Source organism: Aspergillus costaricaensis, assembly GCF_003184835.1.
Source record: "Aspergillus costaricaensis CBS 115574 unplaced genomic scaffold BO79scaffold_25, whole genome shotgun sequence".
NCBI classification, from domain to species: domain Eukaryota; kingdom Fungi; phylum Ascomycota; class Eurotiomycetes; order Eurotiales; family Aspergillaceae; genus Aspergillus; species Aspergillus costaricensis.
This window is the reverse complement of record NW_020291825.1, coordinates 482321-508836: the sequence shown is the minus strand read 5'-3', so window position 1 is coordinate 508836 and position 26516 is coordinate 482321. Positions and strand designations below refer to the sequence as shown.

At 49.6% G+C, this 26516-nt stretch overlaps 7 protein-coding genes across 7 annotated transcripts; 6 read left to right on the top strand and 1 right to left on the bottom strand.

The window, feature by feature from the left end:
- Nucleotides 1–142: 142 nt before the first annotated feature.
- On the top strand, nucleotides 143–4031 carry rna14 (cleavage polyadenylation factor subunit RNA14). Its single transcript, XM_025681407.1, has 5 exons — nucleotides 143–1291; nucleotides 1348–1779; nucleotides 1843–2845; nucleotides 2900–3601; nucleotides 3655–4031. The coding sequence occupies exons 1-5, from the start codon at nucleotides 380–382 to the stop codon at nucleotides 3669–3671; spliced, it is 3066 nt and encodes a 1021-aa protein (XP_025537401.1). The 5' UTR covers nucleotides 143–379; the 3' UTR covers nucleotides 3672–4031.
- Nucleotides 4032–6276: 2245 nt separating this feature from the next.
- BO79DRAFT_210351 (ankyrin repeat-containing protein) lies at nucleotides 6277–6881 on the top strand. The gene has a single exon (XM_025682784.1). It carries the CDS (start codon nucleotides 6345–6347, stop codon nucleotides 6825–6827), a length of 483 nt encoding a protein of 160 aa, XP_025537400.1. The 5' UTR covers nucleotides 6277–6344; the 3' UTR covers nucleotides 6828–6881.
- Nucleotides 6882–7798: 917 nt separating this feature from the next.
- On the top strand, nucleotides 7799–9435 carry dbp8 (ATP-dependent RNA helicase DBP8; the record flags this gene model as incomplete). Its single annotated transcript, XM_025688756.1, has 2 exons — nucleotides 7799–8307; nucleotides 8376–9435. The coding sequence occupies 2 exons, from the start codon at nucleotides 7799–7801 to the stop codon at nucleotides 9433–9435; spliced, it is 1569 nt and encodes a 522-aa protein (XP_025537399.1).
- A 103-nt stretch (nucleotides 9436–9538) lies between these two features.
- BO79DRAFT_210350 (uncharacterized protein) lies at nucleotides 9539–11280 on the bottom strand. The gene is made up of 3 exons (XM_025682783.1): nucleotides 10760–11280; nucleotides 10525–10680; nucleotides 9539–10470 (listed from the first exon to the last, which is right to left on the bottom strand). The coding sequence occupies exons 1-3, from the start codon at nucleotides 11069–11071 to the stop codon at nucleotides 9814–9816; spliced, it is 1125 nt and encodes a 374-aa protein (XP_025537398.1). The 5' UTR covers nucleotides 11072–11280; the 3' UTR covers nucleotides 9539–9813.
- On the top strand, nucleotides 11257–11728 carry BO79DRAFT_270750 (uncharacterized protein; the record flags this gene model as incomplete). The annotated part of the gene is made up of 1 exon (XM_025687308.1): nucleotides 11257–11728. The coding sequence occupies one exon, from the start codon at nucleotides 11257–11259 to the stop codon at nucleotides 11608–11610; it is 354 nt and encodes a 117-aa protein (XP_025537397.1). The 3' UTR covers nucleotides 11611–11728.
- A 1892-nt stretch (nucleotides 11729–13620) lies between these two features.
- BO79DRAFT_199258 (putative glutaminase) lies at nucleotides 13621–16740 on the top strand. Its single transcript, XM_025681406.1, has 5 exons — nucleotides 13621–14126; nucleotides 14189–14594; nucleotides 14650–15655; nucleotides 15706–15836; nucleotides 15889–16740. Exons 1-5 carry the CDS (start codon nucleotides 13867–13869, stop codon nucleotides 16615–16617), a joined length of 2532 nt encoding a protein of 843 aa, XP_025537396.1. The 5' UTR covers nucleotides 13621–13866; the 3' UTR covers nucleotides 16618–16740.
- A 632-nt stretch (nucleotides 16741–17372) lies between these two features.
- BO79DRAFT_270748 (uncharacterized protein) lies at nucleotides 17373–18420 on the top strand (the record flags this gene model as incomplete). Its single annotated transcript, XM_025687307.1, has 3 exons — nucleotides 17373–17691; nucleotides 17827–17912; nucleotides 18319–18420. Exons 1-3 carry the CDS (start codon nucleotides 17505–17507, stop codon nucleotides 18418–18420), a joined length of 375 nt encoding a protein of 124 aa, XP_025537395.1. The 5' UTR covers nucleotides 17373–17504.
- Between the last annotated feature and the right edge of the window lie 8096 nt (nucleotides 18421–26516).

Here is a 26516-nt window from a genome sequence, read left to right as displayed (position 1 = left end):
GAAAGAAAGAAAGAAGCTCTCGAAGCGGATGAACTCCATCTTTGTCGTCAGTGTCGCTGATCCACCAGCGGCCTCTCGTGTCTGTCGCCCGCTCCTATCTCCAAACGCAGATTCTGTCTCTCCCCTGAACCTTCCCCTCTCTCCTCGTTCATCCCCAACACCTTACCGCCTGTCGTGGGTCCTTCCCCTCTCTCATGAGTGAATGACCGATTCATCATCGCTCATTCTGCTGTCTCCCCCCCCCATTCAAGACCTCAATCAGCTAATCAAACTCAATCAGGTTCCTCCGTTGCTCCCCCCTCTATCAACTACCAACACCCCTCCCCCCTTAACATATAGCCCATAATACCCTTGTCGCATTCAATCACACACCTTGGTCATGGCTGAAGATGATGCTGAAAAGGCCTTTTTCCAGGCTCAGGCTATGAATGCGGACTCTGGAGACTATAAGACCGTGGAAGAGCAGGATGCAGATAGTTCAGATTCAGATGACTATGATCCTTCCAAATCACTGCCAGATCAGTATTCTGTTTCCTTGACAGATTCCAACCAACCGGACAATGTTCCTGATCATGATGCTACTCCTTCCAATTCCAATCCCCCCGAACAAACTACTACTACCACTACCACTACCACCTCTACTTCCCTGCCTGCCCCCCCTGAATCAGACCCTAGTCAGCCAGCTGGCAATGCCTTCCCTTCTGAGACACCTTCACGAGCTGAGTCCCAGACACCAGCATCGGGCCTCGCCACTGGGGCCTCGGTTCCGCCCAAGACCAGGACAATTGGGGGCTTTGTGGTCGAGGATGAGGATGAGGATGAGGCGGGTGAGGCAGATTATGAGCCACCAGCTGTACTAGGTGTCGAAGACATGAATACTATACCTTCGCAACCCATTTCAGGAAATGCAAATGAAGCTACTTCTACCCCTGATGTATCATTGGATGAAGCTGCGCAAGTGTCTGCCAGCACGAAGACTGCCCCTAATAGTTCTTTCCCTGCTGCTTCTAAAAATGATGTGTCGGTGGCTTCGGGCCAGGAACTGTACAGCGCAAGTGTTGCCCCGTCGGAACAGGCGCAGGATGGGACCACCGTGACCCCCGAATCGCCCTCGACCGCCAGGGGCCGCTTGCCTCACGACCGGGTTGGCATCCTGGAAGATCGCATCCAAGAAGACCCCCGTGGTGACATTCCCGCTTGGCTGGAACTGATTAACGAACACAGGAGTCGCAATAGAATTGATAACGCACGCGATGTGTATGAGCGCTTTCTAAAGGTTTTCCCATTTTCTGTAAGTGATCTCTTTTGTATATCCTGGGAGACGACCAAATCGACTAACGGTTTAAGGCTGAACAATGGGTGGCTTACGCGACAATGGAGTCCGAGCTGAATGAACTCTTCCGCCTGGAGCAAATTTTCAACCGGACTTTGCTGACGATTGCGGATGTGCAACTCTGGACGGTATACCTTGATTACGTTCGTCGCCGGAATCCCCTCACCACCGACACAAACGGACAAGCGAGACGAATCATTTCATCGGCCTATGAATTGGCTCTGCAGCACATCGGTATCGACAAGGATTCGGGGTCCATCTGGTCCGACTACGTCCAGTTCATCCGCTCCGGCCCAGGAAACGTCGGGGGTTCTGGATGGCAGGATCAACAGAAAATGGACCTACTCCGGAAAGCCTACCAACGGGCCATTGGGGTACCCACCCAGGCTGTCAATACTCTCTGGAAAGAATATGATCAGTTCGAGATGGGCCTGAACAAGCTGACAGTAAGATTCTAACAAAGCGCCCTGTGGAACATCCGCTCTAACAATGATCTCTTTTTCGTCCAGGGCCGTAAGTTTCTACAGGAGCAGTCTCCAGCGTACATGACCGCCCGCAGCTCCTTCACTGAATTGCAGAACATCACCAGGGACCTCAACCGGACAACGCTGCCGAGGTTACCTCCAGTTCCGGGTTCGGACGGTGATATCGAGTTCCTGCAGCAGGTCGAGATCTGGAAGCGCTGGATCAGTTGGGAGAAGGGCGACCCGCTTGTCTTGAAGGAGGAGGACATGAGTGTTTTCCGGACGCGTGTAGTTTATGTCTATAAGCAAGCACTCATGGCCCTTAGGTTCCTTCCCGAGCTGTGGTTTGAAGCTGCTGAGTTCTGCTTCCACAACGACATGGAGACCGAAGGGAACGAGTTCTTGAAGCACGGCATCGACGGCAACCCAGAAAGCTGCTTGCTTGCATTTAAGCGTGCGGACTGGCTGGAAATCAACTCTGATTCCGAGCAGGATCCCGTCAAGCGCGGCGCCAAAGTCAGAGAACCCTACGACCGACTCCTCGATTCGCTTTACGATCTGATCGCCAAAGCCCGGACTCGCGAGCAGCAAGATGTTGCTCATCTCGAAGAGACCTTCGCAAAGATGAATCCCGAGAAGCAACCGACAAAAAATGAGGACGATGAGGACGATCAGAGTGAGGCGAAGGCGAGGGAGTCCGTCAAGAACGCACAGATCGACGCGGTCCGACAAGCACATGCCATACAGATTGGTATCCTTTCCAAGACCATATCCTTTGCCTGGATTGCTCTGATGCGCGCCATGCGCCGCATCCAGGGTAAGGGCAAGCCTGGGGAGATGCCGGGCTCGAGACAGATTTTTGCAGATGCGCGCAAGCGGGGTCGCATTACCAGTGATGTCTACATTGCCAGTGCTCTCATTGAGTATCATTGCTACAAGGATCCCGCCGCAACGAAAATCTTCGAGCGTGGTGCGAAGCTGTTCCCTGAAGATGAAAACTTTGCGCTGGAATACTTGAAGCATCTCATTGATATTAACGACGTTATCAGTAAGTATACGCTCATGGCTAAAGGTCTATGAATACGATGCTAACTTACTCCAGATGCACGAGCTGTTTTCGAGATGACGGTCAGGAAGCTCGCTTCTAATCCCGAGAACGTCCAGAAGACGAAGCCTATCTTTGCCTTCCTGCACGAATATGAGTCGCGGTACGGTGACCTTGTGCAAGTGATCAATCTCGAAAACCGCATGCGCGAGCTGTTCCCGGAGGACCCCACGCTGGAGCAATTCGCACACCGATACGCGACCCCTGGCTTCGATCCCACTGCTGTGCGACCCATCATTTCTCCCTCTCAGACACGGCCCAAGATGGCATACCCGGCCGAGCAAGCCATTTCCCGTCATGCCACGCCTACTGCGCGGTACCAGGACGCGTCTGCGACAGACTCGCCTAAACGCCAGCTGGATGACTTCGATGACGACATGGCTCGGCCGCGCAAGTTCGTGCGTGCCGAGTCTCCCCTCAAGACGACGCAGCGACGCCAGCTGGATCAGAAGCGCACGCAGCAGACCATGGGTGGGCCGTCCGGAGGCCAGTTCCGGTCGCAAGGATCACCGGCACCTCTGCCGCGCGACATCGTTTATCTTCTCAGCATTATACCTTCTGCCTCAGCATACAACGCGGGGAAGTTCTCTCCGGAAAGGATGGTCGATCTGATTCGAAGGATCGATATGCCCAGTTCGATCTCCCAGATTCCGCTTCCACGGGGACTGGGAGCCGGGCAGACGCCACAGTCATTTCCAGGTAAGTACACCTAAACTACATGCCTAGTTGGGCCGGTGACTGATTCACAGCAGGCATCTACCGTTCATGATCTGTCAATGATATAGACCCTCCCTCATGCAGCTCTTTAAGCGCAAATAGTCATGTTAACCTGGCGCTGTATCTGTTATTCTTTGTTTTTTTTCTCCGTCGGTTTCGGCCGCCGGTACCACCACGGCGTGGTACTGGAGTGTATAGTTGTTGGACGTCGCTTTGCATTTGATGAACCGGCGTTTTACCTTGGGTTACAATCACGGATGAGTTTGGGCAGCTGGGCCTTGAGTGAACCATCATTATTCGAGTTTGGGAGGGATTTGTACAGGTTTAGTGCCGTCCTAGCATGGCATGAGTTGCAGTCGACAGTTCCTTTGACGTATAATCCCAGCAGGATGAATGCAGCATTATATTGACCATCAAACGTTGCTCTTCTTCAAGTAATTCCTCCGAAGTACTCTGTGCAAAGTAACTAACTACTAAATTATATGATTATTACAAGATTATATAAATTATATAAACTAGATAAGGATATATGATTAATTCTATATTATATCTTGTCTTTTTAGTAGTATAAAAGATTGGTACTCGGTTTCAAGCAGAACAACTAATAGCTAGTTTTCATACATATAATTAAGCTTATTATGTCTCCCACATCACCCCTAACAGTATCACTATCTATAATAATCTATACACATTATAGAATAATATAAGACTTTCTTACATTAAAACCTCTTTTGCCTACGCGGGTAACCCATGGGCGGTTCCTCTATACAGAAACCCGCCCCAAACCCGCGCTTGGCGAGGTTTAGCAATATGATACCAACCACGTGAGGGCAAGGAAGGGAAGGCTTACTCAAGATTTGGTAGCTCTTCCTCGTCCACCAAATCGAGGCTGGACGCGGCTTCTTCAGGCTTTTCAGTCATGGACATAATGAAGGGTGACTCTACGGAGTCATCAAATGATAGGAGTCCAAGGATTGCCGGATAACGTGTCTAAAGCAAATAGTGCGAGCCCTTAGAGAGGCGGGCTTTCCTTGCTAGCGGGGGAGGCCCGCACAGAACTTTTCTTTCCCTCATTGGTCTACTGGGTGTGACTATGGCTACAGTAGCCTCGATATAAGTGTCAGTGTACCCTCAAACGTGCCCCAACGCCTTCTCTCCAGCTGAGGTGATTTGAGACTCTAGAGATTTTGTTTGCATGCTGATCATCTACGTCGAGCGCAATTTCCGCACTACCATAGCTACATCATTTTCGGCCCCAGGGATCCAGACGGCCCAGTCTACTTTGATATGAGTAGCCCTCCCTTTCATCGTTGGGAGAGTCAAGTAGCCATCGATCCGGCCAATCTCATGGCCACTGACCAAAGCCAACTTGGGGCTTCACCACGTTCCACCACTACCACAGCGCTGTCAGATCACCTAGGCTTGGAAACTTGGAGGGTAGACTTCATTGGATGGTGACAGCTTTGCTGGCATTCCCCTTAGCGTAATGCAGCATGAAGGTCTAGATCACGCCGGCCTACCATATGCATTTTATCAGCGCTCCTGGCGGGTTGAGGTTGTCCAAGTGGATTTGGCCAGTCACGTCCATACAGCTCAATCCACACAGTCAATAAAGAACAATCCTTGTCAATTCTTCGGAGCTCCGGCGGGAGTAGGAGATAAGTATACTCGATTACTACAATCACCAAGTCAGCCCTTATTTGTCATACCATCTTATCAAGTATTGTCTTAAGAAGCTATTCTAAATATTATCTTTGGCTTGCTTCAATTGAGAAGCGTCTTTTTTCAGGTCTCTCCTTTCTCAGGGTTTCCAGGGTCTAAACCAATGTTCTTACATGAGCTGATTGGTACAACATGGCGGCCTCTGTTTGGTCTCCCAACATTTAGTGGAACGGACCCTACTTTGAAGCAGCGCGCAAACATCGTTAGTATTAGCGGTGGACCTATGATTTCTGCAAGCCCACTGAAATCGCAAGATATTCCTATTTTGTCTCCTAGAGAACCCTACCAAGACTACCACCACTGTGTTACCAAAACTATTTCCAGGGCTAGCTCCAGAGGCACCAGTAAGCGTTCTACTCAGGAGATAGGCTAGGCAAGATGCATCTTAGTAGGAAATCTAACTTTGGGACATCATATGTACTATTCCATACTTAGATATAGGGATCAGATTATAGTCTTAAACTAGCTTAGCTATATTGTCCGGTTTGACCAGGCGTAGAGTCCAAATAGCATTCACCTACAAGATATCCAAGACATTCCCAGGTTGTACCCCCGCCGGGCTTCCAAATGGAAGCAAATCCCTGCTACTTTATATTACAAATAGATAGATTTATATCTCTTCGCCCTATAGGATAGGTCGAACTGCTAGTCCCTTTAAGCAATCAGCACCACAAGCACAACCGAACATAGGCAGTAACATTTGATAACCAACCCCTCATACCGGCATCACCGAGGCTGTAACGGTAGCATTGTCATAATAATGCAGTGACCAATTGTTTCTGATGTAGCTTTGGTTATCGAACTTGATAGTTCACGTGTTTTATGCGCAGGGATCTATGATCCTCCATGCCATAAACCAGAACTCCCACGCTACTGACAGAAGCATGATATAAAATCTGCACACAGACCTACGAAGTTAGCAGTAGATATAGCCTACTTTCTCTTCTCCTTATTTTTTACTCTGATCCGTATCATGCTCTTTCCCACTGCTATACTTATTACCATGCTTCTAAATCCATTCCGACCATGTGAGGGCTCTCCAACCTTCCAAGAGGAATACCGGAATAGTAGTTACATCCCGGTAGTGATTGACACTGAGTGGGGCGGCCAAGTTGTGGCACCAGATACTCCCTACGTGGCTGCAGCCGGTCCCAACTCCTTATACTTCATCGATACCCGGTTTGACCCCAAGACAGCCCAGCATATCAAGCTACAAATTGAGAGGGCCTCCGTACCGCAACCAAACGAGTACATCGCCATTGACGAGATTGAAGCCACGGCAAAAGTGAAGAATAGGGTTACCGGTGAAACAACTTTCGTGTTTGACCCCCTCTATGCTCGGGTGCTGTTCGCCAGCGGCATAAACAGGCACAATCCAGACATCAAATTACCGGAGCATGAGCCAGCCGGCGACTGGTTGGTGACCTATAACGTGGATGAACTCCTGAAGAAAGAGAAACAAAGAAAAGAGAGCTTGGAATCATGAAATTACCAAAAGTCACATATCTAAGTAGATAAATCAGAGCATTTTATGTATAGGCTCTCACATAGTAGTAATACGAAACGTATTCTGTCAACCCGTGATTGGATGAAGAGTATGTAGATTTCTGAGAAGGATGGTGAGATGTTTATGAAGAGCCCAGGATAGACACAGTCATAGTAATACTATTATAAACTCTTCCTCTTACTTCGCTGGATTTATCTAGTGTCTCCTTTGAAGGAAAGGGGGCGTCAATGTCGAGGCCGATGACTAGGTAGGTTTTGTTCGGGCAGAGGCCGCGGAGGGAGAGTTGAGGCGGCGATTGCGCATCTAATCACAGATGGACATCTCCCAGCATCATGCCATCCTTCATCTCTCTTATTGAGTAGGTATGCCGGGATGCCGGACCTGCTCTGCGGATATAAACAACGATCCTGCATTTACTTCAGAATATTTCAGTGTAAAAAATACTGCCAGTCCATTTTACTCATTTAAGCACAAGCGTGCAATCCTTCTCACCTTCATTATTAGACAATACAAAGTCATTTTCGCTTGGGCAGTTCTCTACACGGATACTTACTTACTTCCCCAGGGACTTCACCCGCTTTCTCATAGGTTGATGCTTGAGTTCCGACCAGTAAAAGTCAATGATAAGGGCCCGCCCAAGCTCAGCATTCCACAGGATATTTATTTATTTAATATTTTACTTTGATGGTGTTTTTCATAGATTTGTACAGTATAAGATATTAACTTATGAATAATTTAAATAATAGGATCTTACTATTACTATATCTAGAAAAAGGCTAGATTTCATTCACGTAGTTCTGGCATCCTGATTGGCCCGATCTCATACATAGTCTATCCCCAACAAAGTTAGTCTAGGTCCCTCACCGCTCCGCGCGGACTTCCTTTTCTGCCGCGAAATTTAGAAGAAAATCGAAGCGCATCAGATCTTCATCCAATTTCCACCCCAAATCATGTCGCCCTCCAGCTCCCCAGAGCCCGTTATGGACGATTCCCACGAATCCTCCGACTCGGAGGTCGAGCAGACCGATCTGCAATCCCGCGCCCCCAAGAGAAGACGTCTTTCGGAGTCTTCCACCGACTCCTACGTTGCCCCGGCGCCGCTCCCCACTCTCTCCCGTATCAAGAAGAAGGGCGCAGATGAAGAGAAGAAGCCCGCCACATCGGACAAAGACGAGCCCGTTCTGATCAAAGATGCGCTGGAGATCGGTCTCAACGAAGCGCAGAACTCTTTCGCCTCTCTTAAAGTGGCGCCGTGGTTGATCGGTTCCCTTACCACCATGGCCGTTCGCAAACCAACCGCTATTCAGAAAGCTTGTATCCCCGAGATCCTGAGCGGCCGGGACTGCATTGGTGGAAGCCGGACTGGTTCCGGTAAGACCATTGCCTTCTCAGTTCCCATGCTGCAGAAATGGGCGGAGGATCCATTCGGTATCTTCGGCCTTGTCCTCACTCCAACTCGGTAAGCCAAACCTCCACCCCCACCCCCAATCACCCATCAATCACCATTGCTAACCCTATACACCCCAGTGAACTCGCCCTCCAAATCTACGAACAAATCAAAGCCATCTCCGCCCCCCAAGGCATGAAACCCCTCCTCATCACCGGCGGCACCGACATGCGCCCCCAAGCCCTCGCGCTCGCGCAACGCCCACACGTCGTGATCGCCACGCCCGGCCGTCTAGCCGACCACATCAACACCTCCGGCACCGACACCATCCGCGGCCTGAAGCGCGTCCGCATGGTCGTTCTCGACGAAGCCGACCGACTCCTCTCCCCAGGACACGGCAGCATGCTCCCCGACGTCGAAACATGCCTTTCAGCCCTCCCACCCTCCAGCGAGCGCCAAACCCTCCTCTTCACAGCAACCCTAACGCCCGAAGTACGCGCACTGAAATCCATGCCCCGCCCGGCCTCCAAACCGCCCATCTTCGTGACGGAAATCTCCACCGAAAACAACGCCTCCATCCCCCCCACCCTCAAACAAACCTACCTCAAAGTCCCCATGACCCACCGCGAAGCCTTCCTCCACGTCCTCCTCTCCACGGAAGCCAACGCCTCCAAACCCGCCATCATCTTCTGCAACCACACCAAGACCGCGGACTTGCTGGAGCGTATGCTCCGCCGACTGTCTCACCGTGTTACTTCTCTGCATAGTCTGCTGCCGCAGTCGGAGCGGAATGCCAATCTGGCGAGGTTTCGAGCGTCCGCGGCGAGGTTGCTCGTCGCGACGGATGTGGCGTCTCGTGGTTTGGATATTCCGTCGGTGGAGTTGGTGGTCAATTTCGATGTGCCTAGGAATCCGGATGATTATGTGCATCGGGTGGGTAGAACGGCGCGTGCGGGGAGGAAGGGTGAGTCGGTGACGTTGGTGGGGCAGAGGGATGTGAGTCTTGTGTTGGCGATTGAGGAGAGGGTCGGGAGGCAGATGGAGGAGTGGAGTGAGGAAGGGGTTAGTGTGGAGGGTCGGGTTGTTAGGACGGGTGTGTTGAAGGAGGTTGGGGAGGCCAAGAGAGAGGCGAATGGCGAGATTGAGGAGGGGAGAGATGTTTTGGGGAGGAAGAGGAATAAGTTGAAGAAGGTGCGGTAGTTGTTTTCTGGCACTTGACTACCGTGGTTTTTTTTTCTTAGTTATGTATATAATGTCGTTTATTTAGCAATGGCATGTAGATTTGATTTGCATTTCATTGGTGGTATCATATCATTGACTTTCCTCGAGAAACCATTGCTGGTGCGATGGGTTCGGAGTATAGTCACGTATGTAATGTCTGTCTGTCTATCTATGTGTAATGTCTTTCACCGGCGCATACATGCACCACCCCATACTAATACACGCTTCTCCAAACCAAATGTGACATGAGTAAACAAAACTCCACTCCAAATCCAATTTTGTCCAACGAATCCCAACTCCAACTCCAATGCCATCTATAACCAAAGCTTCAATGCAAAGATTCAAAAACACCAACACTCACGCGATCCCAGTTCCAGTTCCACTAGCAACACTCTCCCCCGTCCCCATCAACTTCAACAACCCATCCACGGCATCTCCCTTTTGCGATAACCGGCGCTGTCTCTCTTGCGGCTCCTCTTCGTCTCCCATGTCCATATCCTTGCCAATTTCTGTACTTCTGCACCTCGACACCGTCGCCGGAGGACTACTCAGCTGCATTGGGGAGCCGAGGGTGTTTGTTCTCCGGTGGGTATGATTGTGGTGGGTTGTTGATTTCTGGGTGGGTGTTCTCATCGGATCGTCGTCATTATCGTCATCTTCTGCTCTTTGGGTGGGTGTTTGTGTTTCTTGTTCTTGTTCCTTCTGTGTTGCGATCGTTCCGGTGGATAGGGGTGGGGAGGAGAGGCCGGACGCGTTCTGGGTCTCGGGTTCGTGCAGCGGGAGGTGTGTAGAAGGTTGGTAAGGGCGCGGGGTGGTCTGGTTTTGGTTTTGGGAGGACGAGGATGTGGAAGAAGAAGAAGTCGGCGTAGTGATGTTAATTCGTTGTTCTTGGGGAAGAGATAGACGAGGGTGTTTGCGACTGTGAGCTTCAAGGTCGGAGAGACGGCGGTCGAGTTGGGGGTCTTGGATGTGACGCATGGCAGTTTGGAGGCGCGTGCGGAGTAGGGTTGCTTTCTGGGGATTATTTAGTACACTCTGTCAGTGGGGATGGAGGTACGAGGTACGTACCTCTTGGATGAAGCGCTTGCGCGTTGCTGGATCTTCGGGGATGAGGGGTGTTGTTGTTGTTGTCGGTGTTGTTGTTTGGTCGGAGTGGGTATCTTCTTGTGGCTGGTGTTGTTGTGATTCTAGAAGCTGTGTTGGTGTCTCTGGCGTCGCGTGTGGCTGAATTGGCTTTTTGTTAGAGTCAATGGGCAATTTGACGCATTTTTGGCTGGGTGTGTGGAATTGTGGTGGTACATACCTGAGGGACCTGCTGAACGTCATGCTGCACGTTCGGAGATGCTTCTGGCCGCGACTGGGGCTGCGCGCTGGCATGGCTGATCTGGGGTTCGCTGGTGCTGTCCACCTGGTCGATAGAACGTTTCTGGCCCGCAAAGAGAGGCGAAGGAAGGAGCTTCTTAGGAGAGGAGGAGGTCTCAAGGAGAGAGCGTTGTTGTTTGAGGGGCGAGACAGAAGCGTGCCGATGGTGGGCGGGTGACAGGCACGCGTTGGCGTGCTTCTCCCCGAGCACTCGCCTACCGTCTTTGACGGGGCTGGGGTGTGATGCGGACATGGTAGAGTGCATTGGAGGGTGTGATATGCTCCGTAGAAAAGGAGCTTCAAAGAAGAAGGGTGGTGTCGTGGTGTAGGTAAAGTAAAAGAGTGTGTTGGGGGGGGAAGTTTAGGGTGAGTAGGGTCTAGTAGAAATGGCAGTAAAGTAGTACTAGTAAGTAGTAGTAGTACTAGTACTAAGTCACGATGCCCACACACGCGCACACACGTCTTCCGGAGTGGAGGATCACGAGCTGGTGCAATTGGGTCCGAAAGGTTAAAAGGGAGGAAGCAAGGGAGAAAGACAAAGTCACGGTCTGGGTCAGAAGACTCAATGGCAGCGAGTTGGGGAGAAAGATGGGGGGGAAAGACAGAGGCGCGTGGTCATCCGCGTCGAGGGTTCGGCGGTTCCCCTTTGCGGTGAAACTAAGCAACGTCCAGCCTCATAGCGTGTCTTTCTTCTTCCCTTCCACGCGTCGGCCGCTTTTCAACATCCACTTTTATTTACGGCGTTGTGGTTTCTCCGTGGAAGAGGAAATAGTAACACTCTACACTGAATGATTGCCGTTTGGTCGTTTCATAATTGGGAGATTGGTGTTTAATTTGTCTACACGTGCAATCCAGGTGTCTCTGCCATTCTCGGGTTCCACTTCATCGCGATCTAAAGAAGATGCAAGCAGATAGCAGCATCCACATTCCTGAAGCTGTGCAAATGACTGGCTACTGCGTTGGACTTCATCTTTGGCTCTCTCTCTCCAGCAATAGCAGCGGGCTTTATTATGACCCATCGGTAGAATGCTTATTGTCTGCCTCAGGTTTCACTGACATGCTGAGGGATAATTGTTGCTTTAGCCTTGTACAACATGTCTGCTTCTGTTCTACTTATCAAGTTCCACAGGCAAATCATAAGCGATAACTGGCAGAGCCATATTTTAGAGTCAGGGAACTCCAGTCTTTGACATGAATATAAGTAAACCTCGTGGCCAGGGACCATGTTGGCGTTGGTCTAAACAAAGCTATGACGCGCACGCGAGGGAAGCAAATGTTTGTATTGCCGAAAATTAATATTTTATATAGTCGAAAATAGTTGTATCTTAAGCGTAGTAGCCAATTGGTTGTCAAATGATCAGTAATACTGCGAAAAGATGTCACGCATTGTTAGGAATACATCCATGCCCCGTCGGAGACATATTTAGCGACCGTCACGATCGAAACTAGGTATGACAGCAGCTCAATTGAACTCTGCCCAGAACCAGTAAGCAGCACACGATTTAGGCTAGACTGGGATCTCTCGTTCTGCACATACCTTTGTATGATCTTTAGAGCAGCGTATATAACTTTGAGCACATTGAACTTTTGCATGTCCAATGTATTGATTACTGTGTTTGGTTAGTGGCATGTATTTGCGGGGTAGTTGATCTAGATAAGGCTAGCCTTTTACCATTCTGGGACGGGTATAACCAAAGTGGGACAGGAATGCAGTACACGACAGTCGTTGATTGGTCGGTAATATGCACCCTCAATTCAGCACATGTGAATGGGCTCTATTATGAGTGATACAAAGTATTCTGGTGGTGCAACTGTAGTATCCCATTATTCTATCTCCTTCCAGGTGAAATTTAGTAAGTAGCCAGACGTAAGTCGTCCATTTATCATCATCAACTTAAGATAAGAGGAGTGGACTCTCCACTCTCAACATCTGCTTTCATATTCCTATCCATGAAGTCCCAGGTGTACATAAGAGTTTCGAGAGTCCAAAGAAGCATGGAGGACATTCTTTGGTGGCAGGTGTATTTAGGCATTGTTTCATGCAACAGCTCATGGATACAGTTGGCATGGCTACTAAGAAGCGCCTCTAGCGCTGTTCTAAGACAAAAGACGTCCCAACACGCTATACGTTTTAGGATGTCAAGATACTTTCCCCATCTAACCATATTATCAGAAAGTTACCGTACATCATCATATAAAGGTCAGTGGAGATATCAAACTTATACTGACGTGAGCCCGTGAGTTTTCAAGAGATGGTGGTTGTATGGAAGCTATTCGATGGTTTTCTATCCTTAAAGCTTTCAATAAAACTAACTGGTATACAAGCGGACGTGACTTCATTACAAGCCTGGTTTCCTTTTGTTCTTGCCGAATTTCTATAGCATAAAAATCATGAGTTGAATCAAGGGGTTTTTCTATATGAATTGTATATGTACTAATATTGAACACATCGTGTAACAATATGAAGGGATCACTGTATCTAACTATGCGTTGAGCGAAAGGTCTCTATCTGCTGGATGGAGCTGTCAAGGGGGAGGATGCCGTGGCTATTAGTTTGGAGCTTTCCTAAGCTAACTGCTGGGCTACTGAAAATACAACAACAGCGTATTAATCTTATTAAAGATGTGGTGCCTGGCAGATTAGCTTATCGTCCCGATGCGGGAATCCCCAGCTTTCCCCGCATTTTGGCTCTCGGAGACTCGGTCTTTGCCATCGAGTCCTCATGCGTCGTACAAATTACTCCAATCTTTTTATATCCCTCTTGGGTCATCCTTTCGGGGTTCTGATAGTGGCTTGGACGGTGCAAATTCGTTCGCTGCTCCGACCGTGTCGATCGTTGCCCTGTCATGGAGTGATTGCATCATCAGGTGCTTACTGTTCAGCTGTTGACGATCCCCCGACCTTCACCTCCACCTCCGCTCCTCTTCCACCTCACCATTCATCACTGCTGCTTGATGGATAGCTTCTCCCATCCTATCCATCAACACCTATTCTTTGTTTGACATTCCTATTCATTACCTGTCGGTTGACTGCGCCGACTCAACCGCAATGCGCCCATCCCTTGCGGTGCTGACAGCCGCCCTTCAGGCGACCGTCGGCATTGCATCCACCTTGACGCCGCCCGTTCTACCTCTGATCGTGCGGAATCCCTATCTGAGCACCTGGTTTGGAAATGCCAGAGATGAACCCTGGACTAAATGGCCCATGTTCTACACTGGCGAGGAGGTGGGCCTCTCTCTGATGGCTCATGTCCCCAGCACGGGCACCGTGTATCCATTGTTGGGCAAGCCTCACGAATCCCTGCCCAGGTATATACACTCGCACAGCATCATCCCCATCCACGACCATTCCAACTGATATACGCTGCTAGGTCACAAATCGACTTTCCGACATACCTTGGTGCCAACTACGACGCATCTACCACCAATCTGACCTACCGCATTGATCCCTCCACCTCTGCTTCCCATCCCCTGGAGATTACCCTCTCCTTCTTGTCTCCCATCACTCCCACATCAACTCTGCGGCAGTCGATTCCCGCATCATATGTCACAGTCCATGTCCATGGTGAAGTAAGCGTGAATGTCTATATGGACATCAATGGAGGCTGGGTGAGCGGTGACACCCGGAGTCATATCTCTTGGCAGTATGACGCGTTCGATGCGAAAGACAATAAGCCGGCTTTGCGGAGATGGCGATACCAGAGACAGTCTGAGCTGCTGTTTTCGGAAATCCGCGATCGCGCCGAATGGGGCACTCTTCACTTCACCGCGCCCGCCGTATGTAAACTTGTCGGTAGTGTCAACTCTGCTTGTTGCTGACCCGAGCATCTAGGATGTCCACTTTCAGTCTGGCGAGGCGTCGGCCGTAAGGAAAACGTTTTTGACTCAAGGAGTCCTGGACAACGTCAACGATGAAGTCTTCCGTGCCATTGGAGACCGAGAGCCGGTCTTTGCGTTCTCCAAGTCATTCGTTCTCAACCGGAAATCGGGGCCGACCAGCGCCAGCGTAACATTTAGCATTGCCTTGATCCATGATCCTGTTGTCCAATATGCCTCTGCACGTGGTTTGACTTTAATGCGACCTCTGTGGGAGTCATGGTTCCCTAGCGTCGACGCGCTCCTGAACTTCCACTACCACGATTTCTCCCAGGCGAGTGCGCTGGCCTCCAACTACTCGGAACAGTTAGCCAAGGATGCCTATCAGTCGGGCGCACACGACTATGTTGACATTGTCGCACTCTCTGCCCGACAAGTCATGGGGGCAACTACCTTCTCTGGAACGCCTGAAGATCCGATCTTGTTTCTGAAAGAGATCTCATCCAACGGAAACTTCCAGACGATTGATGTCATCTTCCCTGCCTTCCCGTTCTTCCTGTACACTAACCCGCGGTGGTTGGCCTACCTTCTGGAGCCATTGATCGAGCACATGTTGAGTGGACAATATCCAAACACGTACGCCATGCATGACTTGGGAACTCACTTCCCGAATGCCACTGGACATCCCGATGGAAACGACGAGTACATGCCAGTGGAGGAATGCGGTAATATCCTCATCATGGGCTTGGCCATTGTGAACTCGCTGCGTTATTCAGAATTTTCTGCTGCGTCGTCCATCTGGTCAACACAAGGCGAGAGCCCTGTACTTTCGGACGATCATCCTGGGTACTTTCCTCTTGCAAATCTCCAGGCACATGGAGGTATTGATAAGCAGGATGGACGCTGGGGTGGTGGTATACAAGGCCAACGTGAGGCGGAGCGATGGCTCCAGCGCAGCTATCGTCTCTGGAAACAGTGGACTGGCTACCTGGTGGAGTTCGCGCTGGAGCCCGAGAATCAGCGTAAGGTGTCACCTGAGAGGACTTCATGGCCATAGCTGACTCTCAGATAGTTTCGACGGACGATTTCGCCGGCTGGCTTGCGCTTCAAACGAACTTGGCACTCAAAGGTATTGTTGGCATCAATGCCATGAGCAAGCTAGCTGAGGTGGTTGGCAATGATGAAGACGCCTCTTACTACAAGGTAAGTTTGTACGGTCACTTATGCAAAGCGCATCTCTCACCATCCATCGCAGGATATCGCAGATAGGTACATTGCCAAGTGGGAGGAGCTGGGCATGTCTCGAGACCAGACACACGCGAAGCTCGCTTACGACTGGTACGGATCGTGGACCACCATCTACAATCTGTACGCCGATGCACTGCTGTGCTTCCATCTGGAGGGCACCGATATCTCTCCACACGCCACGTCTGGCTCCAAACAAAGACCTCTCCATCCACACCCTCCTCACCCGCACAAGACGGGCTTCGTACCCCGGCACATCTACCAGAGGCAGTCGATTTGGTACCACAATGTGCGTCAGAAGTATGGCCTCCCTCTAGACAGCCGGCACTTGTATACCAAGACCGACTGGGAGTTCTTCTCCATGGCTGTTGCCAGCGAGAACGTTCGCAGCGAGGTTCTCGAATCCGTCGCCAAATGGGTCAATGAGACGGTCACCGACCTTCCGTTCACCGATCTCCACAACACGGAAGGCAAGGGCGAATTCCCTGGGCCGAACTTTTACGCTCGGCCCGTAATCGGCGGCCACTTCGCGTTCCTGGCCCTTCAGCGCGCCTGTGGGGGCCGGGCGATGGATGGTCTAGCCTATCTAGACGAGGGGAACCACGTATTCTCGACCAGCACGCTGGCGGACTGGAAAAAGGCCGCAGCTAAGGCTGCCGAACAGTTTCAGGCCTCGTCTGAGCCGGAAGAGTCTTCTGACAACGAGTTTGGCTATGGATCTGAGAGTCTGGAACTCTGAGCATGAACGAATATATATAGCAATCGTTTTGTCTGATCTACAACAACATCTTGGAGTAGTTCTATTCTCCCTAGGAACACTTGTCTATAGGGATCTCTACTGGTTATGTTTGTTGAAGAGAAATGAAATATATATATATATATATACTAGTAACATACTCGCACTTCATCGCACTGTTAGCAGTAAGTATTACAATATTTTTTAGGTTATCTATCTATGATCCTGATATCCAAACAACAACAACATAGTGGTAAACGGATCCTTGAGTCACAAGAGTAGATCACAAGCAACCGATACCTCTCTGTGTGGGGGAAGCTGCTGACCTGCTATGCACGCCTGAACGTATAGTATACCTCAGCCACCAAGTATCGCTGAGACGTTAACGAATCCTACAAATCCCGACAGAAAGAAAAACATATTAAATTAAAATAGATAGTTGGTTAATATATGTGCCGCTGTTATTATTACGAATACGTTACTATCATCAAGGTGGCAATGGGTTGAAATGGGCTCAGCTGAGCAACATTGAACTATATGTGTCGATACTATTATTATTATTATTATTATTATTATTATTACTACTACATGCTCAGCTGCTCAGCTGCTCGTTCTCTGTTGCGAAGGTAGTATTATCCCCAACCATGATCGACGGAGGCTGAGTTGCGGGAATCATCTGCCTACTTGAGTTATTCATTTTCTAACTGTATGAAACGAAGATGTGAATGTGTTAAATGTAGGATTCAAGAGTTGCAGGCAGAGGATATTCAAGGTTCTCGAGTCATGGACATCCACAGACACTCTATAGAATAAAGAAGGCGACCACTAGCTAGCATAGAGTTCTGTCATGTCATGAGAGATTGCCTTGTCGTGTGGTTCGACATGGTAGCATGCACATCATGGTTGTGGTGGTGGTGGTGGTGGTGTTGTGTGTAGCTGAAACGTACTGTAGAGGCTGTCAGTTGCAGTGCAACCAACTGCCTGAGCTGGAACTGTCACATGGCAACCAGCCAAAGGGGCCCGTGACCACGAATTCACCAGAGGAGGTTGACTTTGAGACCAATATGTGGCACAATAGTAATCTATGGACATGACTCGACAGCGAGTCCTGTGTGGTCTTCTTCTTTCCCACCCCCCACCAAATCCAAATCTACCAAATGCCGTGAAGTAGTAATCTGTTTGGGACAATCATGCTAAATACTTCAATTGTAGCAAAGAGCCGTAGCTGGGACAAATTAGAGACCGGCCCACTGGGACATGATCTGCAGATCTACAATGATCTCCGCTGCAGATATACGGTACGTGCGCCATGGTCGAGCCAGCCACGGACCAGGAAAGTGTCGAACTGCCCAAGTAGGAAGGGGTCAGGAACGACTCTCCGCGGCGTCAAGGCTGATATTGAGTTTCTGGTTTGTGTCACAGTTGCATGGATGATGTACGGATGTATGTAAATGGGTTAGTCTACATGAGAGAGAGGGTGTGTGCGCATGGTCCGGCCACCCGGTTGGGTGATAAGTGGTGTGTCCTGAGTAGGATGGAGGGGGGATCCGAGCCAGTCCAGTCACTCCGGCCGAAGAGAATGGCTGGTGGATGGCTAGGTTTCAGGTCGTCCTGCACATTCCAATCAGAACAGTACATTAGAGTGCCTCATCACGTCGTATTGAAGCGTTGCAGAGCCATACAGTACCTACTATCGCGGGTTAGGCTGGGGGTGCAGAAGCTTGGACGTGGCTTATTGTGATGGTTCAGCCAGCAATCCCCATTCTGGGTCTGAATGCTCTATTTCCGGATTATGGAGACATCTAGGGTTTCGCGAATCTATAGTTGAAGAGCAGCCGAAAGATTCGGGAGGGTTCGCGAGAACTTCCGTGGTACAGTGCGGAGGGGACGTGGGGAGAAAGAGAACAGCCCCTGGAACAATATATTAGCTAATAATTAACGAGAGCCCAAGGAGCCCGAGAGTGCGACCAATAGTGGATTGGTGCCCAAGGGAAATCAATAAAATGACGTCGATGAGAATGGACCACTTTGATAAGCAGCTGCGCGAGGACCGTCTCGCACACCTTCCTCCTGCCATGCTCCCCAGACAGCCACCGCCGTTGGACCAGAACGGAAAGATGGTCGTGTCGCGCGCACGAGTCCCTGTGGGGTTGGTTCGCTGCTGAAAATCGCTTGCCCAGATAGGCCTGCTTCTGCACGACTCCATAGGCCAAGGCCAGGAATGGGCCTTCAACGCCAACGCAATGCAATGCAATGCAACTCAAAATGGCGATATTGGTGGGCAGATTGATGAAATTGGGGGGGCTTCAGCCAATCGCAAGCCCTGAGTCTCTCCATTTATTGGGGGTGGTTTGGCAGAGAAAGGGAAAAAGTCGGGACGCAAGGGGCGGACAATGCAGCACTAGCAGAGCTGGGATTGCCCGATTGGGATCCGCCCCCTACAGAACACTCTCCACTCGCCCTCCAGTGAAAGGGAACCATAGCTGATACCTGTTTGCCATGTCTTGCATGGATGCTGATGAAACAGGAATAGAACGAAGCACGGGAGGGCTGCGCAGCAGCTGAGACATGAATGGACCTTGTTCAGCGACATTCAGTGTTGATCCTGCTTCTTAATGCTCCGTGGACTTTTCTTGGGAGTTAATCAGGTTCTGGCCAATAATTCCAGTGGCTTCCCCGAGAATGGTCGAGAAAAGAGGGAAGAAAGAAGAATCACGTCCCGAACGGTCGCACAGAAGATATTATACTGGGATGGTGTACCTGCAGCAGGTTGTTGACTGCTCTGTTGACCTTTCAGGAGGGCATGTAGAACAAAGCCCAATAAATTCCAATCTACGCCGACCCAACCCACCATGTATTCGAGCCCTCGCTTACTTGATCCAGACCTGTACTTACTGGCGGAGTGTGACTGCTGAAGGCGCCGTGAAATAAGATGGAAAATGGGAAGCAGTGCCGCTGCTTGCAAGAGCTTCAGATAACCGGGAATGGAGCCTCTAGGCTAAGGGTGGATATGGCTCAGTCATGATAGATAACGGAGTACTCCATACTCAGGATGCTGCGATGAAGATCATCGATGACCGATCGGGTAGAAGGGGTGTAGATGGCTGAACCCAAACGGCTCCTCTACTTTGTCGAGTGGCATTTTTAGCCAGGCCTCAAACCAGCCACGGAGATCTGTGGCTGTGCGAGTGGATGAAAGACTTTGCTGTTGCAGGTCCAAGCAATCAAACTAGCCAGACGTTACCAATCTTTCTTCTATCGCTATTATTGTCGTCGTGCAGATTTCATGTTCTGTGGCCCTTTCTCTCTTTGTCTTCATTAGTCGGCTCACGGATGAGTGTCGTACCCGTGCGCTGCAATTCTTGGACAATCTCAATACCTCCATGGCCAAACCTTGGCTGGAACTAGGCGATGTAGCAAGATAGGCAGAAAATATATTTGAAATAACCATCAAGTCTAGCCCTCGTCGCGCCGGTGGCCAGAAGTGATGCTTTCACACGTTATGTAATTCAAGATCTAAGTTAGTCGACGTCTGGAGTAGATCTGATCAAGTTTCCTTTGCAATTGGTTTCTCACAGGCTTTTTAGGGTGGTAGGAAGCCACAATCGGCCAATTTTTCCGCATCTTCATCGGAGCGGACTGGATCTGTGTCCAATATATTGATCGGTGGGCAGAAAGATAATAAAGGGAGGGAATATCCAGGATCCGGCTGATCGTGGTCTTGGCAGCATCGTCAATGCAGTGGGTTCGAATCTCACCGCAGGAACCCTTTCGAAGATCTCAACGCCCTTGAATTGTCCGGTTAACTCCTTGCAACATACAGGCCCGTGCTGCAGGGGTTCGCCCTTGGACGACGGAAAGCAGGATTTGGTGAGATTTGCGACGAAGAAACGCCGGAATGGCACAGGGACGGTTGACAAATATCCCAGAAGGCTCATATGATGATTACATTTTCAACAGGAGTAGAAGGATTTTGACCAAACAACCACACAAAGATCGCGTGTCGAATGAACCCGTAGTCTAATTCAACCCGGCGGTCAGTGTGCCTGTCCGCGGGTGATAACAAGAGTTACTTAGCTCCTAGATACCCGCTCGGGGCCCGATTGATGATCTTAGCGTATTTCACCTATTGCCTATTTTTCTCATCAAGAAAACCTTCTTCCAATGGGCGGGATTAAAGGGATCTGGTGATCAAAGTTCAATTGAAAATCCGGGGTTTGATCAAAGCGGGTGGTCATAGCTACATAATCTAGGTGGTAAGACAGCCACTTGACGTCAGCTGCTCCTTTGAGATGTAAGCAGTAGTATAGTCGGCCCAAGGTACACAATTCAGCAACGAATCACTTGGGCTGATTAATTGACTGGTGAATTGTGGCTCGCTGAGCTCGGGCCAGAACAGTCAAGGGAGGCCATTATTTTCGGAAGATTGTCTGTCCGTTCCACTTTGCTCACTCCTGTAGAACCAATCGCCCAGACACCGGACGATGCTGCTACAAGCCTATAACCGGCAAGCCTGCAAGATTGCCTTTGTGCGGCTGAGTATAGGCTGCGATGCACGGTCTTTTGGTAGTCGCCAAGATCAGCGGTGCAGAGTGCTTGGATAAGTAAGTGAAGCCTTCGAGAACACCATGGACTTGGTGGATTGGGAAAGTGGAGGCTTCAACCAGCGGTGATATCCTTCGGCCGAGCCTGGAACGACGGCGGAGATGACAAGTCACAAGTGGCTAGGCAATAGCGGCTGTGGCTCAGTTCTTGCTTTGGGAGAGTGGCTCAGCAGCAATAGGGAGTGCGAGAGACCAAGAATAGCGATCCGGCCAGGTTAGCGATTGTATGCGGAATACACGCTCCCATTAGATCCGCGATACTGCACAAATCCCGATATGTTCCAAAAAGATCCCTGTTGCCTTTGGACTAAGCTCATGATTCAATAGGCAAACCCTGGTGACTGTAAGCCTCCGCTAAATACGAGCTCTCAGTATGGTAAGAGCTAGTTTATCGATGAGTAGCCAAGCAGGGGAACTGTCAAACCCACCCACAGACACCATTCATTAGCGTCGCACCGGGTATAAACTTTGTTTCTTAGTGGCTTGATGAGAACCTATCCCCTTTGTCATTCATGCTTCCTATCCGGTCCTAGCGAGGGGCTCCGTGAAATATCGACAATGAGAAGGGTCAATGTGTTATCACTATCCATGTCACGAAAGATACTTTCCCGCATGAGTATACCTCTCATACACAGTGGTGTGGGCTCAGTAGTGGAGTTAGGACCCAGTGACTAAGTACGATATTGGCAGGTAGTTATGAGACTTGGTTTCAAGTCGCAACACACAGCATAGGCTAAGACATGGTAATTCCTAGCTTGCCCCGAGTCAGAAATGTGTCATTGCGGTGGTTGATCAGGCGGATTACATTGTCGACAACATCCGACCGCAATTCCAGACTGAAAGTACTACCATACATTTCACGGGGTGTTCGTTTCAAAGTATGGGGTGCTTGTTTTCTTGAAGACCACTGGAGGCCAGTTATTGTGGAAAGCCTTAGTACCTCATTGGAGGAAAAGCTACAGAAGAGCCTTTCAGAAGAAAGCCGTCTCTTGTCAGCGACTTCATGAAATGTCCACGATGGCTCGGAAGTTACAAGCAATGGTAACGGTCGTCACTCAGCCCATCATCTGGATGAAGGTTCCACGGCCAATGGTCCCAGGACAGTACCTTATCAGCCCAAAAGTACTAGGGGGGAGCAAACAACGTGTCCGACAGATTGACTTGTCCAGCTGGTGGTTCTTTTTTTTTTTGGCATGGAAGCAACGGAGTTCATGCCCAGAGGATCGAAGCATTGGCTGACGCGTGACGAGTCAGAAACTGCGCCGCCTCACCGGTGGGGAAAGCCATGACGAGGAAGAGTCAATGGAACCCCAAAAATCTCATTATGAAATGGCAGTTAAGCGATAATGACCAATACTCAGAAGTTCTGCCTGCTGGAATATCGTTCGAGTCAGTCAATGACCATCGGGAATGGGGGAGGCGAAAGCGAGAAGAACCAGACCAGTCATGAGACGAGAGACAAGCACCTGGTGGGGGAGGTGAATAGCAGATAGGCAGGTATGTATGTATGTAGACCGTGCCATACGTATCCGCTGAAAGACGTGGTACACACCAGAAAAGACCACCCACCAGTCATGCTGGGATTTGGGGTGATGGCGGCGATAAGGACGATCGAGGTATGACTCGGTGGGGGTGGGGAGGGAAAGAAAGAAGACCTGGTGACGCTGTGAGGAAGGCGTTGAGTCCAGAGTGGCACAACTACTGGAATCGGCTAGAATGGAATCATACTGTGTGAGTGAGTGAGAGAGAGATGAGAGTGAGGGTTTTTTTTTTTTTTTTTTTTTTTTTTTCTACGTACTTTGTTACTTACCAGTAACCACCGGTCGGTACCAGTAAAAATCAGGTACCTTACTAGGTTTAGTTACCATCAACATACTAGTTATACCTAATCAATTGGTACTTAGTACTTAACTCAGAAGAGTTGTTGCAAGGTAACATACTATACGAGGTACATACTCGGTACCTTCCAAGCCCAGCGATTGAGAGGTACTGGGTACAATCGGTGGATAGAAGAAGCACTCACTAACCAACCCCCACATTCCACGGTGACTGGTACAGGAGAATACTGTGCTACGTACATCTCAGAGGACCAGAAGGTACCAGTGACGGACCACTATAGGCCACAACCCAGGCCGGAGCGTTCTTGGGCAAAGGGCCCGAGTGGCTGTTGGCATCTGGCAAGGCTGGCGGGTTTCTGATAGGTTCGGCTGGCCCACCTTTGGGGGCTGGAGGCCGGATTTCAAACCTGCAGGATCCAGCCAGTGTCGACCGCCCGCCCACTGGTCCAGGTGGATGATGTGCGTACGATCAGTGATCGTCGGCCAAAGCGCCTTTCGGCTGCTCTTCATGCCTCTTCCAGTCAATCCCAGAATGGGCGGAAAATGGTGGAAGTGAAAAGTACAGACGGGGCGTTGAATACGTGATCGCTCCAGTTGTAACCTCCCCCCCCTCTCCCCAAAAGGTGGATAGGTACGCATCGCTTCTGCCTCGTTATTAGTTCCCTAGGCCTCAACAATACCTGCCTGCTGCTAATCCAACATAGCTGCCAGTCCCCAATGCAGTCTTTTTGCTGCACCATTCCGGTGGTGGTAATCGCACAATCACCCCCTTATATTATTTTTATGATTAATTTTTTCTTATTTTTCTCTCAAAAAGATTACAAGAGATACTCCTCTTGACTGGATTATGCTTCTCTAGCTGTGTAGTGGTCATACGTAGGTAGCCCGCATTGAGGTAGTACGAAGCACTCGGTCGACACGGGACTTGAATGGATGCAGTCTACGGGCCAACATGATAGACCCTTGGTGGTACTTACACACAAACCAGCCAAGTGGTGATCTTGGAAGAACAAGGAATCTCTTACCTCTCATGAATTCGTTCGGATCCTTAGTCCTGTCACTTCGGATCCCAAACTACTTCCCCGCGGTATGGAGGCCATGTTTGATCGGCTATTTTCCCTTGGCAATCACTTATCTAGTGCGTGGCCAACTGGTATATCGCCAATTTTTTACTTCATGTTCGAGTTTGGCCGGGTTTGGAATCAGGATGCGGCCTGTCTGGCAGTCTGCAGTCGGAAACCATAGGAAATCAGGGCTCGTCTGCAATCTAGCCCGGGTTTGCACAGACCAGAATCTAGCAAACGGTGAATGCCAGTGAATTGTTGATCTGGGCATAAAACAGCCCTTTAGAACAGCCGATGCTGGCTCGGTTGGCTCGGACCATGGGACCATAGTAAGTCCCCACGGTGGGCACTCCCGCGCGGGCAGTACCTGACCCAACGGACAGTTATCTCTGGAAGCCCCAAACTACGTTGCTTCTGCGTAGGGGTTTGCATACGATAATCGTAAGAATAGTAGCGGTGTTGGCTCCTCTCGGGACTGTGGCTGGCTCTGTCTGCCCTCTTTTCCTCTTTTAACTCTTTTTTGATTTACCTTCCTATGGTTCCCTGAAATGTCCGTAAAATGATGGGAACTATTGTCATGCGTGTTGCCCTCTTCGGGCAAAGTTCACCAGATCTCGGTCGAGGTGGAGCCATTAATTTCGACGGTCTGAACGTTCCTGATAAATGACCAAAGGGCCTTTGAGTTAGTGTAGATATGCGATTATCAGCCTCCGGTTCCAACAATGAACGCACTGGCCGAAGCTGGCCTAGACGGTGGCGTTGAAACCAAAAAGGCGATCGGTGATAGTTATGGAACCTGTGGCGTAAGAAATGCACCTGAGCCGTGCCCCATACATGCCCATTGGTGCTAGTAAGGCTGGTATGGTGTAGATCCAAGAAGAATTGAGCAATAGAAAGAAGGTAGCATCGTTAATGTTTCGTGTAGTATTCGTAGTTGATGGTGGTGGTGGTGGTGATGATGATGATGATTTTGATGATGTTGTGAATGACGGCGGTGGTGGGTTTGTTTTACCCGCTACCGACCTACCAGATCGCTGTGTTGGTGACTGTTCCGCTTCATTTCTTTTTGTTGCATAATTGTGTCTGGAAATTAGTATGCGTACATGTTTCATTGCCGAAGCGAAACCTCCAGTCGCTCCACATGGAGGTTCAGCGATGCCGATCATTCAGGGTCTTTGCGGTGCAATGACCGTGGGACAGACCACCCCCCGAAGGAATCGGTCGTACGACGACGCTACTAGAGGAGGAATGGGGAAAAGATGAAATGACCTGGTATCTGCCGGTGTTTTACTTTCGATAGCCTACTTGCAGCCATCCCGAGCCAGCAGCTGGCCAGAGTAAGTTTGCGGTGGGTTCTTCTGCCCGGGGAAGATCCCGAGATTCTGGACGAGCTGATGATTACTATGATGATGTTGATCCAATTCCATGATCCGCGTTAAGGTTTAGTTAATCCCCCATGGCCCGCCTGGCCCCAGTGATGTTTCGCTGTGCGCTGACATTCGAACATTCCATCGGCGGTTCTCCTCCATCTGCGTCTCATGCATTCATTCCTTTTTCTTTTTCTGGTTTGGGAGGAAAGACAAAAGTGACGCTGTGAATATTCTCCCTCCCAGGAACAGTTTCGGGACTCGAAAAAAAATTATGATCGGATTGGTGGGTTGTATTTGGTGGTATTCAACGCACGTACAGTAGGTTGGTTGGTAGGTAGACCGGAGTAGTAGCAGGAGGAATAGTAGTAGGGACTAAGTTCTACTCACTACTTACTCATCTTCTTCTTTCTCTTTCCCTTTCTGAATCATGGTAGGACAGGTTGTATGTATCCATATGGTATCATTATCTTATTTCCCTTCTGAATTCGTCTCCCAATACTTCTGGAAGAAGATCATGAAAGGGCTCCTTTGGACTATAGACTAATTCCAATTAGATGGGTTGGAAGGGATCTCGTAGAATGAAAGAAGATTCGTCCATACGCTCACTTGATCTGGAAAGAAGGGGCCAATGAATTCCAATTTGTTCAATACTACTAGGTAGAGAGGGCAATCTTGACAACCACTTGCTTGAAACTAGTAGGAAAGGATATTGGGTGTATTGGCGATAGCTTTGGGATACCTACTTAGCTGGTACCCTCTTACTTGCTTTCCCAAGCAATAATCCTCAATGATAAGAAGGTTGAACAGGGAATCTGATTAAAATATCCGAGGCGATCAATAAGGTGGATTTTCCTTCGAGGTAGATCGACGTTAGTGGATTAAAAGAAGAAAAAATGAATTAAATATAGACCTAGAAGTAGAAAGGGAAAGGGCAAAAAGTAAAAATAACACGTAAATTCCAGGAAAATAAAAATAAGAAAGAAGGGTAAAAGAAAAAAAAAATAAGAAGAAAAAGAAAAAGAAAAA

What these genes read in the sequence shown, in the direction of transcription:
- rna14 (XM_025681407.1), top strand. Translation starts at nt 380, where the DNA reads ATGGCTGAAGATGATGCTGAAAAGGCCTTTTTCCAGGCTCAGGCTATG. An exon ending in TAAAGGTTTTCCCATTTTCT is followed by an intron (nt 1,292 to 1,347) that starts GTAAGTGATCTC and finishes TAACGGTTTAAG; the next exon opens with GCTGAACAATGGGTGGCTTA. An exon ending in TGGGCCTGAACAAGCTGACA is followed by an intron (nt 1,780 to 1,842) that starts GTAAGATTCTAA and finishes TTTTTCGTCCAG; the next exon opens with GGCCGTAAGTTTCTACAGGA.
- BO79DRAFT_210351 (XM_025682784.1), top strand. Translation starts at nt 6,345, where the DNA reads ATGCTTCTAAATCCATTCCGACCATGTGAGGGCTCTCCAACCTTCCAA.
- BO79DRAFT_210350 (XM_025682783.1), bottom strand. Translation starts at nt 11,071, where the DNA reads ATGTCCGCATCACACCCCAGCCCCGTCAAAGACGGTAGGCGAGTGCTC. An exon ending in ACGTTCAGCAGGTCCCTCAG is followed by an intron (nt 10,681 to 10,759) that starts GTATGTACCACC and finishes AAGCCAATTCAG; the next exon opens with CCACACGCGACGCCAGAGAC. An exon ending in GCAAGCGCTTCATCCAAGAG is followed by an intron (nt 10,471 to 10,524) that starts GTACGTACCTCG and finishes AATAATCCCCAG; the next exon opens with AAAGCAACCCTACTCCGCAC.
- BO79DRAFT_199258 (XM_025681406.1), top strand. Translation starts at nt 13,867, where the DNA reads ATGCGCCCATCCCTTGCGGTGCTGACAGCCGCCCTTCAGGCGACCGTC. An exon ending in TTCACTTCACCGCGCCCGCC is followed by an intron (nt 14,595 to 14,649) that starts GTATGTAAACTT and finishes CCGAGCATCTAG; the next exon opens with GATGTCCACTTTCAGTCTGG. An exon ending in GCTGGAGCCCGAGAATCAGC is followed by an intron (nt 15,656 to 15,705) that starts GTAAGGTGTCAC and finishes ACTCTCAGATAG; the next exon opens with TTTCGACGGACGATTTCGCC.